Source organism: Micromesistius poutassou (assembly GCF_964030765.1).
Source record: "Micromesistius poutassou genome assembly, contig: SCAFFOLD_3404, whole genome shotgun sequence".
NCBI classification, from domain to species: domain Eukaryota; kingdom Metazoa; phylum Chordata; class Actinopteri; order Gadiformes; family Gadidae; genus Micromesistius; species Micromesistius poutassou.
In genome coordinates, this window is record NW_028179912.1 from 1 (window position 1) to 11,567 (window position 11,567).

The following is an 11,567-nucleotide window of genomic DNA, read 5'->3' on the forward strand; positions in this document are numbered from 1 at the left end:
CTGCTGCATTACGTCATGCCTCTGCTCCCTGCAGACACTACCTGCAGCGCACTCTGCTGCTGCCAACACAGCTGTGGGGAGCCGCACACACACACATACACATATACACACACACACACAGGCACTCGCACACACACACACACACACACACACACACACACACACACGACAACGATGCAGAATACATAATCACACCCACCAGACCAAGACAGCAAGAGAAAACACACACACACACACACACACACACACACACACACACACACACACACACACACACACACACACACACACACACACACACACACACACACAGTAAGGGAAAACACACACACGTACACAGTCAGTAAGAGGAAACAGACAAAGACACACATACACACGACCAAAATAGTAAGAGGAAGCACGCACAAAGCAGACTGTAGCACATGACGACAAGGTAGAATACATAATCATAGCCACCAGACACCATCACACCAGCATAGTAACAGAAAACACACACGCACACGCACACACACACACACACAGAAAGGCTCAACAAAGGGAGGCAGAAACCACACGCACAGAAAGGGAGAGACACATGTGTACCAACATAAGCAAGCTTCCAGAAAACCCTAACGCAAAACAGAGAGAGGAACACAATAGAGAAACATGCAGCGCCACTTAGTGCTCTCGTTTAGACATTCTGGACGGACGCACGAGTGCACACAAACACACACACACACACACACACAAACAGACACACACAGAAAATCTTCAGATGAGAAACACACGCACCGGGACATATTTATGCATACAACATGCTGCATTCACGCACATGCACACACACGCACACACACACACACACACACAGGGATTAAGAGAAGGAGGAGGGCGGGTGGTAGGAGCATGCCTGAGCCCTATATACAGCACTCAGCCCTCCTCCTCCTCCTCCTCCTCCCATGACAGCGCGCTGAGTGCAGAGGAGCAGACTGTGATGTGTCTTTGAGTCACGATGAGAAACACTCACATTAAACAGCAACGCTTAGGAGAGCTGTGTGGTTGTGTTGATGCCTCACCAACTGGCGACATGCTGAACACGCCGGTAACTGCATTTGAAAGGCACTTAATAAGCAGAAGACGCCTTGAAGTCTGGGAGGGGAGTGGGGGGGCGTATCGAGTATTCAGGAGTTGCTGTGTTAGGGTGTGACATGAAGGCAGCCCCGAGGTGCAGCCGTGTTAAAATATGGGGTGTTTTTTTTCGCTACGTCGTACCCCAGAGCTCTGGTGGTGAATGACAAATGCATGTTTACACTAAAAGTCTTATATGTGTATCTGATATATTCATAATTATACGCGATGTACTTTTCACTTTTGCTTAGTTCATCAAAAAGCAAAACGGGGGCCATTTAGCGTATTTGGACGGATGACTGATTGTTTTCTTTGGCCACGGCTCAACTTGTTAACACAAGAGCGGGCTTCCACACCACAGAACCTCTGGGTAAGGAGAGCGTGCGTGCGTCTCAATGACAGAGTAGGGAAAAAGAGGCCAATTAAAGACTTTAACTACACAAGCGCCCGCTCACGTAGCTGCAGCTCGGTGAGCCATTGGGCCGGGCAGACCGGGCCGTTCACCAGCCCCCCTACTGGGCCACGGAACTGGCTCTGCTGCCAGGCTGCCGGGCTGGCGGGGTCTAGCCTCACTGGGAGCGTTGAGGGTTGTGCTGTAGTTACGATGGAGTGTTTTAACACTTTAACACCCGTTTCCAGCAATGGAGACGAGGCTGCCGCAACGGGTTCATCAGTGCCGTCTACGCAGGTCCCACCGCTCAGTGTTGTGCGAGTTCACACTTCACACAAACTGGTTCAAGGTTCAGTTCATACAAAAGAAAATTAATGAATTCGTGTTCATAGTTCAATCAATTTCCGTTTTGAACTAGTTCATGTTCAGTTCATTAACAGTTCTTTTAGAATCTGAGTAAAAACTGTGGGAGTGAATATTTCTGTGCTTATCTTTTAAAATTAATCCTCTCCATTACCAGCTGCCCATCACTACCATCTAAAATTGTTGTGGATATTATTTGCAGACCTTTTTCATTCATCACAACTAAGGCAATAACTATATTTAATAAACACGTCACCTGGACCTCAGCATCAATTCAGAATGTCACAAAATCTGAACTAGTTCAAGTTCAAGTTCTTTAGTTAAAAGTTCAGTTCAGTTCAAAGCTCATAGAAAAATGAACTTGTTCAAAGAACTGGTTCTTTTGAACTAGTTCATGCACCACGCTGCCCACCACCCTGCTGATAAGAGGGGTAGGGTGGGGGTCTCTTCTGTGTAAGGGGAGGGGTTGGGGAATGACGCGTTATCTTAAAACCGCCAAAGGGTTCAAAAAAGGACACCACGGGTTGAAGAAACGGGGTGTGTGTGAGGGGGTTGGTGGTGGTGGGGGGGGGGGGACTTGGTCTGGTCATAAGGTGTGCTTGAAAATCCAGACTTTTCCAACCACTCGAAAAGGCCACGGTAGAGCTGCACTTAAATGTGAAAAGACTGCAGCCCATAGGTCAGCACGAGATAGGAAGCAAAGTAAAGCTTATCTTCATTTGTCCAAAGGTCACCGAAACACTGTCGACATCTGACTGCAGTCACAACAAAGTGGCCCCCAGGTAGAGACGGTGAGAAAGCGAGAGAGGGAGAGAGAGAGAGAGAGAGAGAGAGAGACTCAGTATAGAAAGGAGAGAGAGAGAGACAGAGAAAAAAATTAGAAAGAGCAAGTGAGAGACAGGGAGAGAGAAGAGAGAGAGAGTGAGAGAGTGAGAGAGAACGAGAAAGATCAAGTGACAGAGCAAGAGGGGGGGAGGAGAGAAGAGAGAAAGTGACAGAGCGAGAGAGGAAGAGAATAGAGAGCCAGCGACAGAGTCAAGAGAGAGTGAGAGAAAAGAGAGAAATGAGCAAGAGACACAGGGAGAGAATGAGTAAGCCGTCAGGTCCATTTAGCTTTGTGAGAACCAGGGCCCCTGGTGGACAGCTGGGGGCTGTCAGCCAACGCGTAGCCCCCCCTCAACGCAGGAAGACCCACAAAAGAGGCCAGTTTCTAGTTCATTAGCACTTGTGTCCGCGTCCATCTGTCACTTGATATATCTGTCAGACATGGCCGCGGTGAACGCCGGCAGGGGGGGGGGGGGGGGGGGCAACAACAACAAAATGACAGAGATCTACGAAGAAGACCCGAGAACTGTTACGGAGCGCAACACTACAGCTAAAACGTGTGTCTTTAAAAACAACCCGAGGACGATGAATAAAACAAAACAAAAAAAAAAAAGGTTCAAAATCTGCCGGGGAACCCGTCGGCGGCGTGGTCTGGCCGGCGGCGCGGCCCAGCACTCAGCCGGGCCCTAATGCCGTTGAACCCGTCAATCACGCCATTACGTTTAATTTGGCCCATTTATCCACGCACGGGCTGACGAGGCAAGCACTCTTGTCTCTCAGGATGCAGTGCAGGGCGAGGGATAGAGAGAGAGAGAGAGGGGGTGGAGAGAGAGAAAGAGGACGGAAGGAGGGAGAGAGGCAAGAGAGAGAGTGAAATGGGGGAGAAGAACGGAGAGGGGGGAGGAGGAGAGGGAGGCAGAGAGGAATAATAGAGAGGAGGGGGGGGGGGGGTACTACAGAGGTGGAGAGATAGAGAGTGAGGGGGAGGGGAAATAGAGACGGGAAGGAAGGAAGGAGGGAGGGAGGATAAAAAAAAAGAGAGTGAGGGAGTCGGAGGAGGGGAGAGTCACACAGATAGATAGATGGAGGGAGGCAGAGGCAGGGAGAGATGGAGATAGATAGAGCCTAATGCTCTGCTGAAGCAGAGCCCAGTTTGTAGCTAATGGCGTGTGTGCCGGCGAGTGATCGACGCTCCGCAGTAATCGGCCACCGGTGGCTGAAGAGCGCGGCTCTCTCACCTCTCTCCTGCGTTAACGCTGACGGTTTGATGTGCTGTAACGCCCCCCCCCCATCCCGCACCCCCCCACCCCCCGCCCGCCCCCTGCTGCCCTCCTCCTCCTCATGCCGCCACAGAACATCCGTGCGCCATCAGTCAATCGGAGCTGGAAGCTGGGCGCCTGGTAAAGTAATTGGCAGCAGCGTGGGGGGTGGGGAGCTCTCGGTAATTCCACTGTGTGCTACACAGAGCGCGGTCCACCGTTGTGCTCTCCATCACCGGCTGATGAGGGGAGTGAGACAGGGAGGGTTTTCTCGCAGACAATCGGGGCCGGGGGACGACGCGACGCAAGAGTTTCCTGATCACTAAGTCAAATCACAAGGAACGGCTGTCGCATCATCAGACGGCTGTTCATTTAAATCAACTCGTAGTGTGGTCAACGAGCTAGCTAATACCCGTTGTACGGTTTCCATACAACAATCTGTCCAAGTGTACGGCCGTCGCTGTGACGTTGGTCAGAGACGACATAAGTCATCGGTAGATCAGTCGACTCCTCTCCTTCACTCTCGTGGTCTCATCTGAGCTCTGAGATTGCTCAATATGGTGAGAAGCAGGGACAACACCAAGTCTTATTCAGCCTCCTGTTGCTGGCAGGTGTTAACGTTAAGGAAGACCTATTCTGTTTTGGCAGGGTACCGCAGCCGCTGTAAGAGAGCCTATTATCTGACCATTCAGCTCATGGGACACAGGCAATTTGGTGTGCATTTCAAATAGAAATCCTGACAACATAATGAAAGGGTCATGGGGTTCCTTAGCAAGTGTGTGACTCCAGTTTTTTATGACAAAGCTTACCATCATCAAGATGGTTTTAATTGGAGATAAAGATAATGAGGAAATGTTTCTGAATCTGCTGATTATTTTTGCAACCTTATGCCACCTTCTGGCCAGGCCACCATTTAGCAGTTTTTTTTTTCCCGTTTATTTTCTATGCCTCAAAATTAAAAAAATAATAAACTCGGGAAGTACACTTGTATTCAGCACACCATTATGAGGACTAATCATCAAAATAATGAGATAATTAGACATTATCTATTTGCCAATATATATATGACCACAACAGAGATAACAAGTATGGTATCAAGGGCTCTGTTGAAGCACTTCATTATACAAAATGATATCCTCGTAAATTTAACCAACTGTATTAACGGATGCACGGAAAAGTAACAACCATGAGTACAATAAAGTGTATTCTCATCGTGACCATCCAATATGTACACAAGCCTTTTCTATATTCACAACGTCAAAGGTATTTTGCCAAGAGGTATTTTTGCTACATCCGAAAAGTAGGAGGAAAAAGAAGGGGAGGCAGAGAAAGGGAAAGTAACGGTTCATATTGATTAATAGTGACATTGAATACAATAAATATATTTTTAACCATAACCGCCCAATAGATGTCCCAGAGCAGGGGATGACGGGGGTAGGATGGGCTGGCCGGCCCCACTCACCTGCTCCCCCCTCGGGCTCTTGCGATGGGCTCAACGCCGTCCACCACGGACTGAACTTCAGCAGCCCCTGGACCACGTCGTCCTCAAACAGGTCCGACCTGTGGAGACGGAGCGGCGTCAGCGAGGAACACGGGGGGGGGGGGGGCCTCGGTGAAGATGGACAAGGAAAACCGTTTTATAAAAAGGTTCATTTCAACCCGTTTATGTGCGGGTTGTCACGGGTCGAAGCGATGGAACGACACAGCTCCACACGGTGATTTGTCCGAATACATTTGAAGCGCTGACAGGCTTCAGTGCTTTGGGGAAAAGGGAAATTTTCAAGCACTTCTTTTCTGCGGGTAAACGAAGGAATTACACCAAATGCAAAAAAAAACACATTTTGTGTTCAAAAGCTTCGAGGTTCATTTTGCTGCCCTCTTTGTCGTTGCAACAGCGTGTTGCCAGGGCGACGGGACCGCCGACTACATATTCCCTACGTGTTCCCCCGGCGCTAAGGGGGGGGGGGGCAAAAAACCGCTTAACCAACAAATGAATAAAACCCCAGAGGGCGAATGAATGAAAGCGTGTTAGAGGGGGGGGGGGTGGCGGCACTCACAGGTAGTGGTCCGGGGAGAAATCCATGCCCTCCGCCTCTCGCCGAGCCCGTCTGCGTTCCGCTGCCGTGGTGGTGTCTGGGTCCTTCACGTCAATCACGTCGCTGAGTTCCTCCTGTTAACACACAGCAGACCCCACCCCCCCGCGGTGACCCTCAGCTCAGCCTCCTCGACCCGCTTTAAGTGCTATAATGGAATCAATGGAGAGCCGTGACCTGGGGACTCCTCTTGGCAGAGCCTCTGCCGTGCTCACCTGCAGCCTGGCAAACACGCCGGCCCTCTGGTTGCCAAAGCCGTACTTCTGGAGCTCTGCCAGCTCCGCCTCCGAGCTCTCGGTGTACACCTCCTGCTCCACCTGCCAGTCGTACTCCTCTTCGTCCTCCCCCTCCCCCTCGTCGTCGTCATCGTCCGCGGCGGCGGCGGCAGCTCCGTCGGCTTCTGAAATGCCAAGTGGGTTAGGGATGACGGACGACCTCTGGTGCCGCCGTCGGGGGCGGCTGGTTTAAAAAAAGAAGGAGCGCTTGCAGCAGACAAGACGAGACACAGGGGACATGGGCGTGTTGCGGTCCCCCCCTCACCAGCGCTGATGTCTTCCACCAGGGGCCTGGCCGAGCGGGAGCCCCTAGGGGCCAGCAGGCTGGTCAGCATCTGGAGGCCCTCGAAGTGTTCCCCGGCGCTCTCCTTTGGGACTCGGAGCGTGAACAGCCCTAGCGGAATCGCAAGCGCAAATAATTTATTAAGGCTGCTGTTTGTCGTGGCACATTTCCTTTAACAGATATTGCAGTCTAGGACAGATGAGATTTCCCTACTGCAAAAAAAAGCACACAATACATTGGAAAGCAATTATCCTAGGTTTAATGCATGCATGCATTAGACTCCTCTCTAGCAGAGTGAGTCCAGAATACAGTTTGACAGTTTGAGTTATTTACACCGTTTCAGATCCTCCCCATATTGCAGATGTCAATAATCAAATCAAGTAATGTTTGCCCAAAAACGCAGACTTGCTGAGAGTGTTCTCATCAAGCAGAAGAGTGCCTAAGAGGATGATGTCTTCTCCTTTGTGACTGGTTTACCCAAGTACGAAGGTTAACACTATTGGTTGACTCTAAGGAAGGTATAGGCCGGCGACCCATAGAGAAGGGAAGGTGGGACAGCTGACCACAGCACACGGAATAACATTTTGACGACATCGCTCACTTGTGAGGTGGCTGAACCAAGCACAAAGCTCAATGAATAGTCGACTCTGGGGAAAGGCAGGATGGCGAGACAATACGCGAAGGGAAAGAACAAGGCCTAAGTTATAAAAACAAACAACATGTTGATTTTTCCATCACGTGTTACAGTCTGCCACCACAGCAGTGATTTGGTTGGCATAACAACGTCCGTCCAATACCGTTCTCATGCCAGTGACTTAGTTGAAAATACTTCCCCCACCCAAGCAAAAACTCCTGTGGAAATGATTGCATGCTGTGTGACCTCCCCCTAAAAATCTAGATTATGAGAGCTAAATATATATTTTTTTCTTCATGTTGCTAAAATGTTTTTCGCTTTTGTAGAGAACATTTGACATTTCAAACTCCCCCTCTCATCAGGCTTCAGTGGTTTGTTTGGGCAATTTGAAGAGATCACGGAGTTGTGACTCATATGGCACCCACTCACTCTCTTTCCCTTCAATGTTCCTGCTAGGTCTCTGAAAGACGATCAGAAGCTTGATTAAAGGTCTGTCACTCCCACCATTTGCTGGATCTCACTTTCAGTTTTTCCCATGGATGACAAAATGCCCACTTGTATTGTGGCCAGCATGAAGATAGTCCTCCTTAAAATCGCCCCAATACAAATATTTGTTATTTATGTTGACTTTTTCTGTAGTCTCGCTGCTGGGCTGTTGAAGCATTGTTATAACGTTTTAGCTTGAAATGCAAAGTTTGACCAAAATCGGGACTTCTGTGCATCTAGCATACCACAAATGTTGATATTCACACAATTTCTCCATTTCGAATTTAGGAATATTCTCAACTTTCGTACACAGCAGCTAAATTCCTTCCTCAACAACCCACACATCTTCACCCAGGTGCAGCCATTGCATCAAGCCGTTCCCCCCCCCCCCCTCCGGTCGGTCTCCTTACCACCTCCTACGTCACTACGCGTTCTACATTAAGTAGGTGATAATCATAGAAACAACTCATTAATGAAGAGAACACAGTTTGAAGCAAATCCAAAACAACGACTCCAATGCAACACAGAAACCCCCTTCAAGGCGCTCCTTAAGACCGAGCCTAAACGTAGCGGGCGATAGAGCTCGACAATGCTTTCTCCGACCGGTGCGGGCATAATTGCCTGTGCTGCCGCGAGTCTCTCTCTTGATGAGGCTGGAGAGTGCACCAAAAGAGGGGTCCTAATGGTTTGCTAATTATATCTCTAAATAAGGATGCACATTAGCGCAGCGGCGAGAGGAGCAGATGCTGCGGGCTAGTCGAGGCACCGTGCGCTAATTGGCCGACGAGATGTCAGGGAGACTGTGGTTTCCGATGCCTCGGTTAAAGCGCACTCCTCCGGAGAAAGAGCACGAGGGTTATAACGGGTTATAAAAGTAAAAATATGGCGACCATAAAAAAGGGGAGCGTGGGCTTTATTTAAGGAGAACATCCTATGGGCTAGAGGCTTACGACGCTGGGATTATGTGTTTTCTTTAAGCTAGCGCTGGATGGGATATATGTTTGTGTTCTGTCGGTCTTTGGGAATAACACCCCTAAAACTGGTGTGTGTGTGTGTGTGTGTGTGTGTGTGTGTGTGTGTGTGTGTGTGTGTGTGTGTGTGTGTGTGTGTGTGTGTGTGTGTGTGTGTGTGTGTGTGTGTGTGCGTGTGTGTGTGTATATATATATATATATATATATATATGAAAAGGAAATAATAGGAATAGGAATAGGAAAAGGAAGTGCCAACTGCCACTCTGAATCCATCCAACACAGGCCTGCGGGTTGTAATCATATCTCAGTGACAGATGGGTCCAAAGGCAAACGGATTGAAATAACATGCTTGGTAGGTTTATCGGCTCCCTCCACGTGATTGACTGATTGACAAAGTAACGACACTCGGGGGATCCGTTACAGATATTTACTGGACACATGTATCAAGACTCTATGTAGGATTTGGACAGCCAGGGGCATGGCTAGTTCACGTGCCAACAACAACGACAGGCCATACTGTACTGGGCTCATCCCTTTTTTTTCTTGAACAGAAACCTGACACGCAAAAGCTGACCTCAGGGGAAAAACATGACCCGGTGTGTAACTTGAGCCACTGCAATCGCTCTCTGGCTCTGATTGGCTGACATTGCCACTTGGCCGATCTCCATTTATTATAATAATAATAATAATAATAATAATAATAATGGACACCACCAACTAGGTTGGTTGTTTAGATTAAGTGTTTTTGGTTGCTCTTCAATCTATGTCAGATCAATAAACCCGACAATGATGTTATTTAGTAGAGATGGGATGTAGCCTGGTCAAATAGAAAGCCTGCATGGTTGTAATGTTTCTCAATTCAGAATGCTGTATAACTTAAGTATAACTTAAGCTAGATATTTTATCCTCTTTCAAATCATGCCCAAAGGTCTTTATTAATATCAAACATCATATATATCATGATCAATAACAAATATCTTACCTTTATCAATATCAAAAGTGGCTTTTTCCCTTCCATCTTCTACAACTCGTCCCGGGAGAGTTAATCTGCAAATTATAATTAAGGCATTTAAAATACACATCATAACTCCAGAAACCGACACACGCAAGTGAAAAGGGTCACAATCACAAACCACACTGCTAACTAACTATATCTAAAAACTCGCCTGAGGAAGTAGGGCTTTGCGTAGAACTTCAAATCCGTCCCATCGATGTAGAGGTCGAACTCCGAGGTCCTGGTGTAGGGCACCCGGACCGCGATAGTCAGACTCTGGCCGTCTTGGCTCAACTCGAACGCCGGAGTGATCATCGTTAACACCTTAATTAATCGTTATCTACAGGAGATCTTCTGCCAAGCGTTTCCCATCAAGCCGAGTCCTGGCTTGTCATTCACACAAAAACACACAAAGTGTACAGATTGTTGATGGTCCGCCTTTTGACTACAGAGAGAACAGAGTTCGTGTAAAGTAAACAGTTGTTTCACAGTCTCTGCAAAATTACAGCCGTTCTAATTGGAAGTTGATGAAAAGCGACAGGGACGCCCCCACTCATTCGTGGGGATAAATATGGAAACGTAATTAAAGGGTTGTTACAGGGATAAGATTAACAACAGTCAACACTTGTACTGTAATCATAGCTGAAACAAACAGCTGGTTAAACGACGCCACCTGGTGGCCGACCCGTTCGCGCCTGCAGGCTGCAGCGCAGCACACACGTGTTAGTGCCACATTGACATTAACAGTGACTGTCAACAACACACACTGTTATAGCTGCTCATGTAGCCCCAACAACTGGGTTCATGTTAGTAAGCGTTGCGCCATCACATACAAGCACTTGTGTTAGTGTGGAAGCACTCTATTATTATTATTATTATTTTTTAACGATTTTAGCTCATAATCTGAACTACCAGCGATCAAGTTTTCAATGTTGTGGCTATACTAGCCTGCTAGGCTAGCTCAGCCAGCATAATTGACTAAGCAATGCTTTGGTCAGTACTGTCAGGGACTGGTTGTATACATTTGAACAGTTGAGAGAAAGAACCCGACACCCAAATCATTAAACGGAATTACCTAAAACAAATCTTTTTATGAAGAATTCTGCGTTGGACGGTTCGGAACACAAGCATCACATGCGCCACTTTGTGGTAACGTCCATGTTTTACCGTACCGGAAAGAATATAGGGGCAAGATGTTTTTCAAATGAACACGTTTGAACGTGACACACACAAAAAAAAGGCAACGGTAATAGAAACCACGTTAGGGGATCTTATGTTTGGTAGCACAAGGAATGAAACGTATGATAAGTATGTGTGTTTGAGGTCTACATCATTCACTATTCCAATTTAGATTTGTTATCATATATGGAAATGGGATACATGGATGTAAAGTAGGTACACTACGAAAAGCGTAATTTAGTAGTGACTGACTTTTATTCACAGTGAATTCAGATTCACGTGATCAAAGAGAGAGATAACTGCGAGGATTCCTACATGGAGGTTGTGAATTGTAAATTGAGGATCCATCCAAGCACGTTTTGGCTGGGAGTAGAACACCATATTATCCTAAACGAATAAAGAGTATAGAGACTATACATCCCATACTATTATACTATTATCCACACCTGTTGAGTTTCCTGTTGTGTCTCTTTTTCTTGGATATTGAAATTGGCTTATAATGGACACAATATGCATGCAAAGCTCTCGCATACATTAACGTGTTAATGTGAGTGTACGTAAAAATAACTAAAAACGTAATAAAATTAAAAAAAAACTAAACTAAACTACTACTTAAAAGTCTGCTGCATAACGTCTCGGTATCTCTAGAAATGTGTAATATATTTTTCCTCTGTTTAAATACGGCGCAGAAAAGCACGGCGCGTCTATCA

General features: G+C 47.4%; 1 protein-coding gene across 1 annotated transcript; it reads right to left on the reverse strand.

The window, feature by feature from the left end:
• Nucleotides 1–1,559: 1,559 nt before the first annotated feature.
• Nucleotides 1,560–10,846, reverse strand: LOC311371286 (protein SHQ1 homolog; the record flags this gene model as incomplete). Its single annotated transcript, XM_084489444.1, has 8 exons — nt 10,754–10,846; nt 9,851–10,061; nt 9,667–9,731; nt 6,576–6,704; nt 6,251–6,435; nt 6,000–6,112; nt 5,405–5,502; nt 1,560–1,676 (listed from the first exon to the last, which is right to left on the reverse strand). Coding segments are annotated over exons 2-8 (850 nt in total), but the record flags the coding sequence as incomplete, so codon positions are not given.
• Between the last annotated feature and the right edge of the window lie 721 nt (nt 10,847–11,567).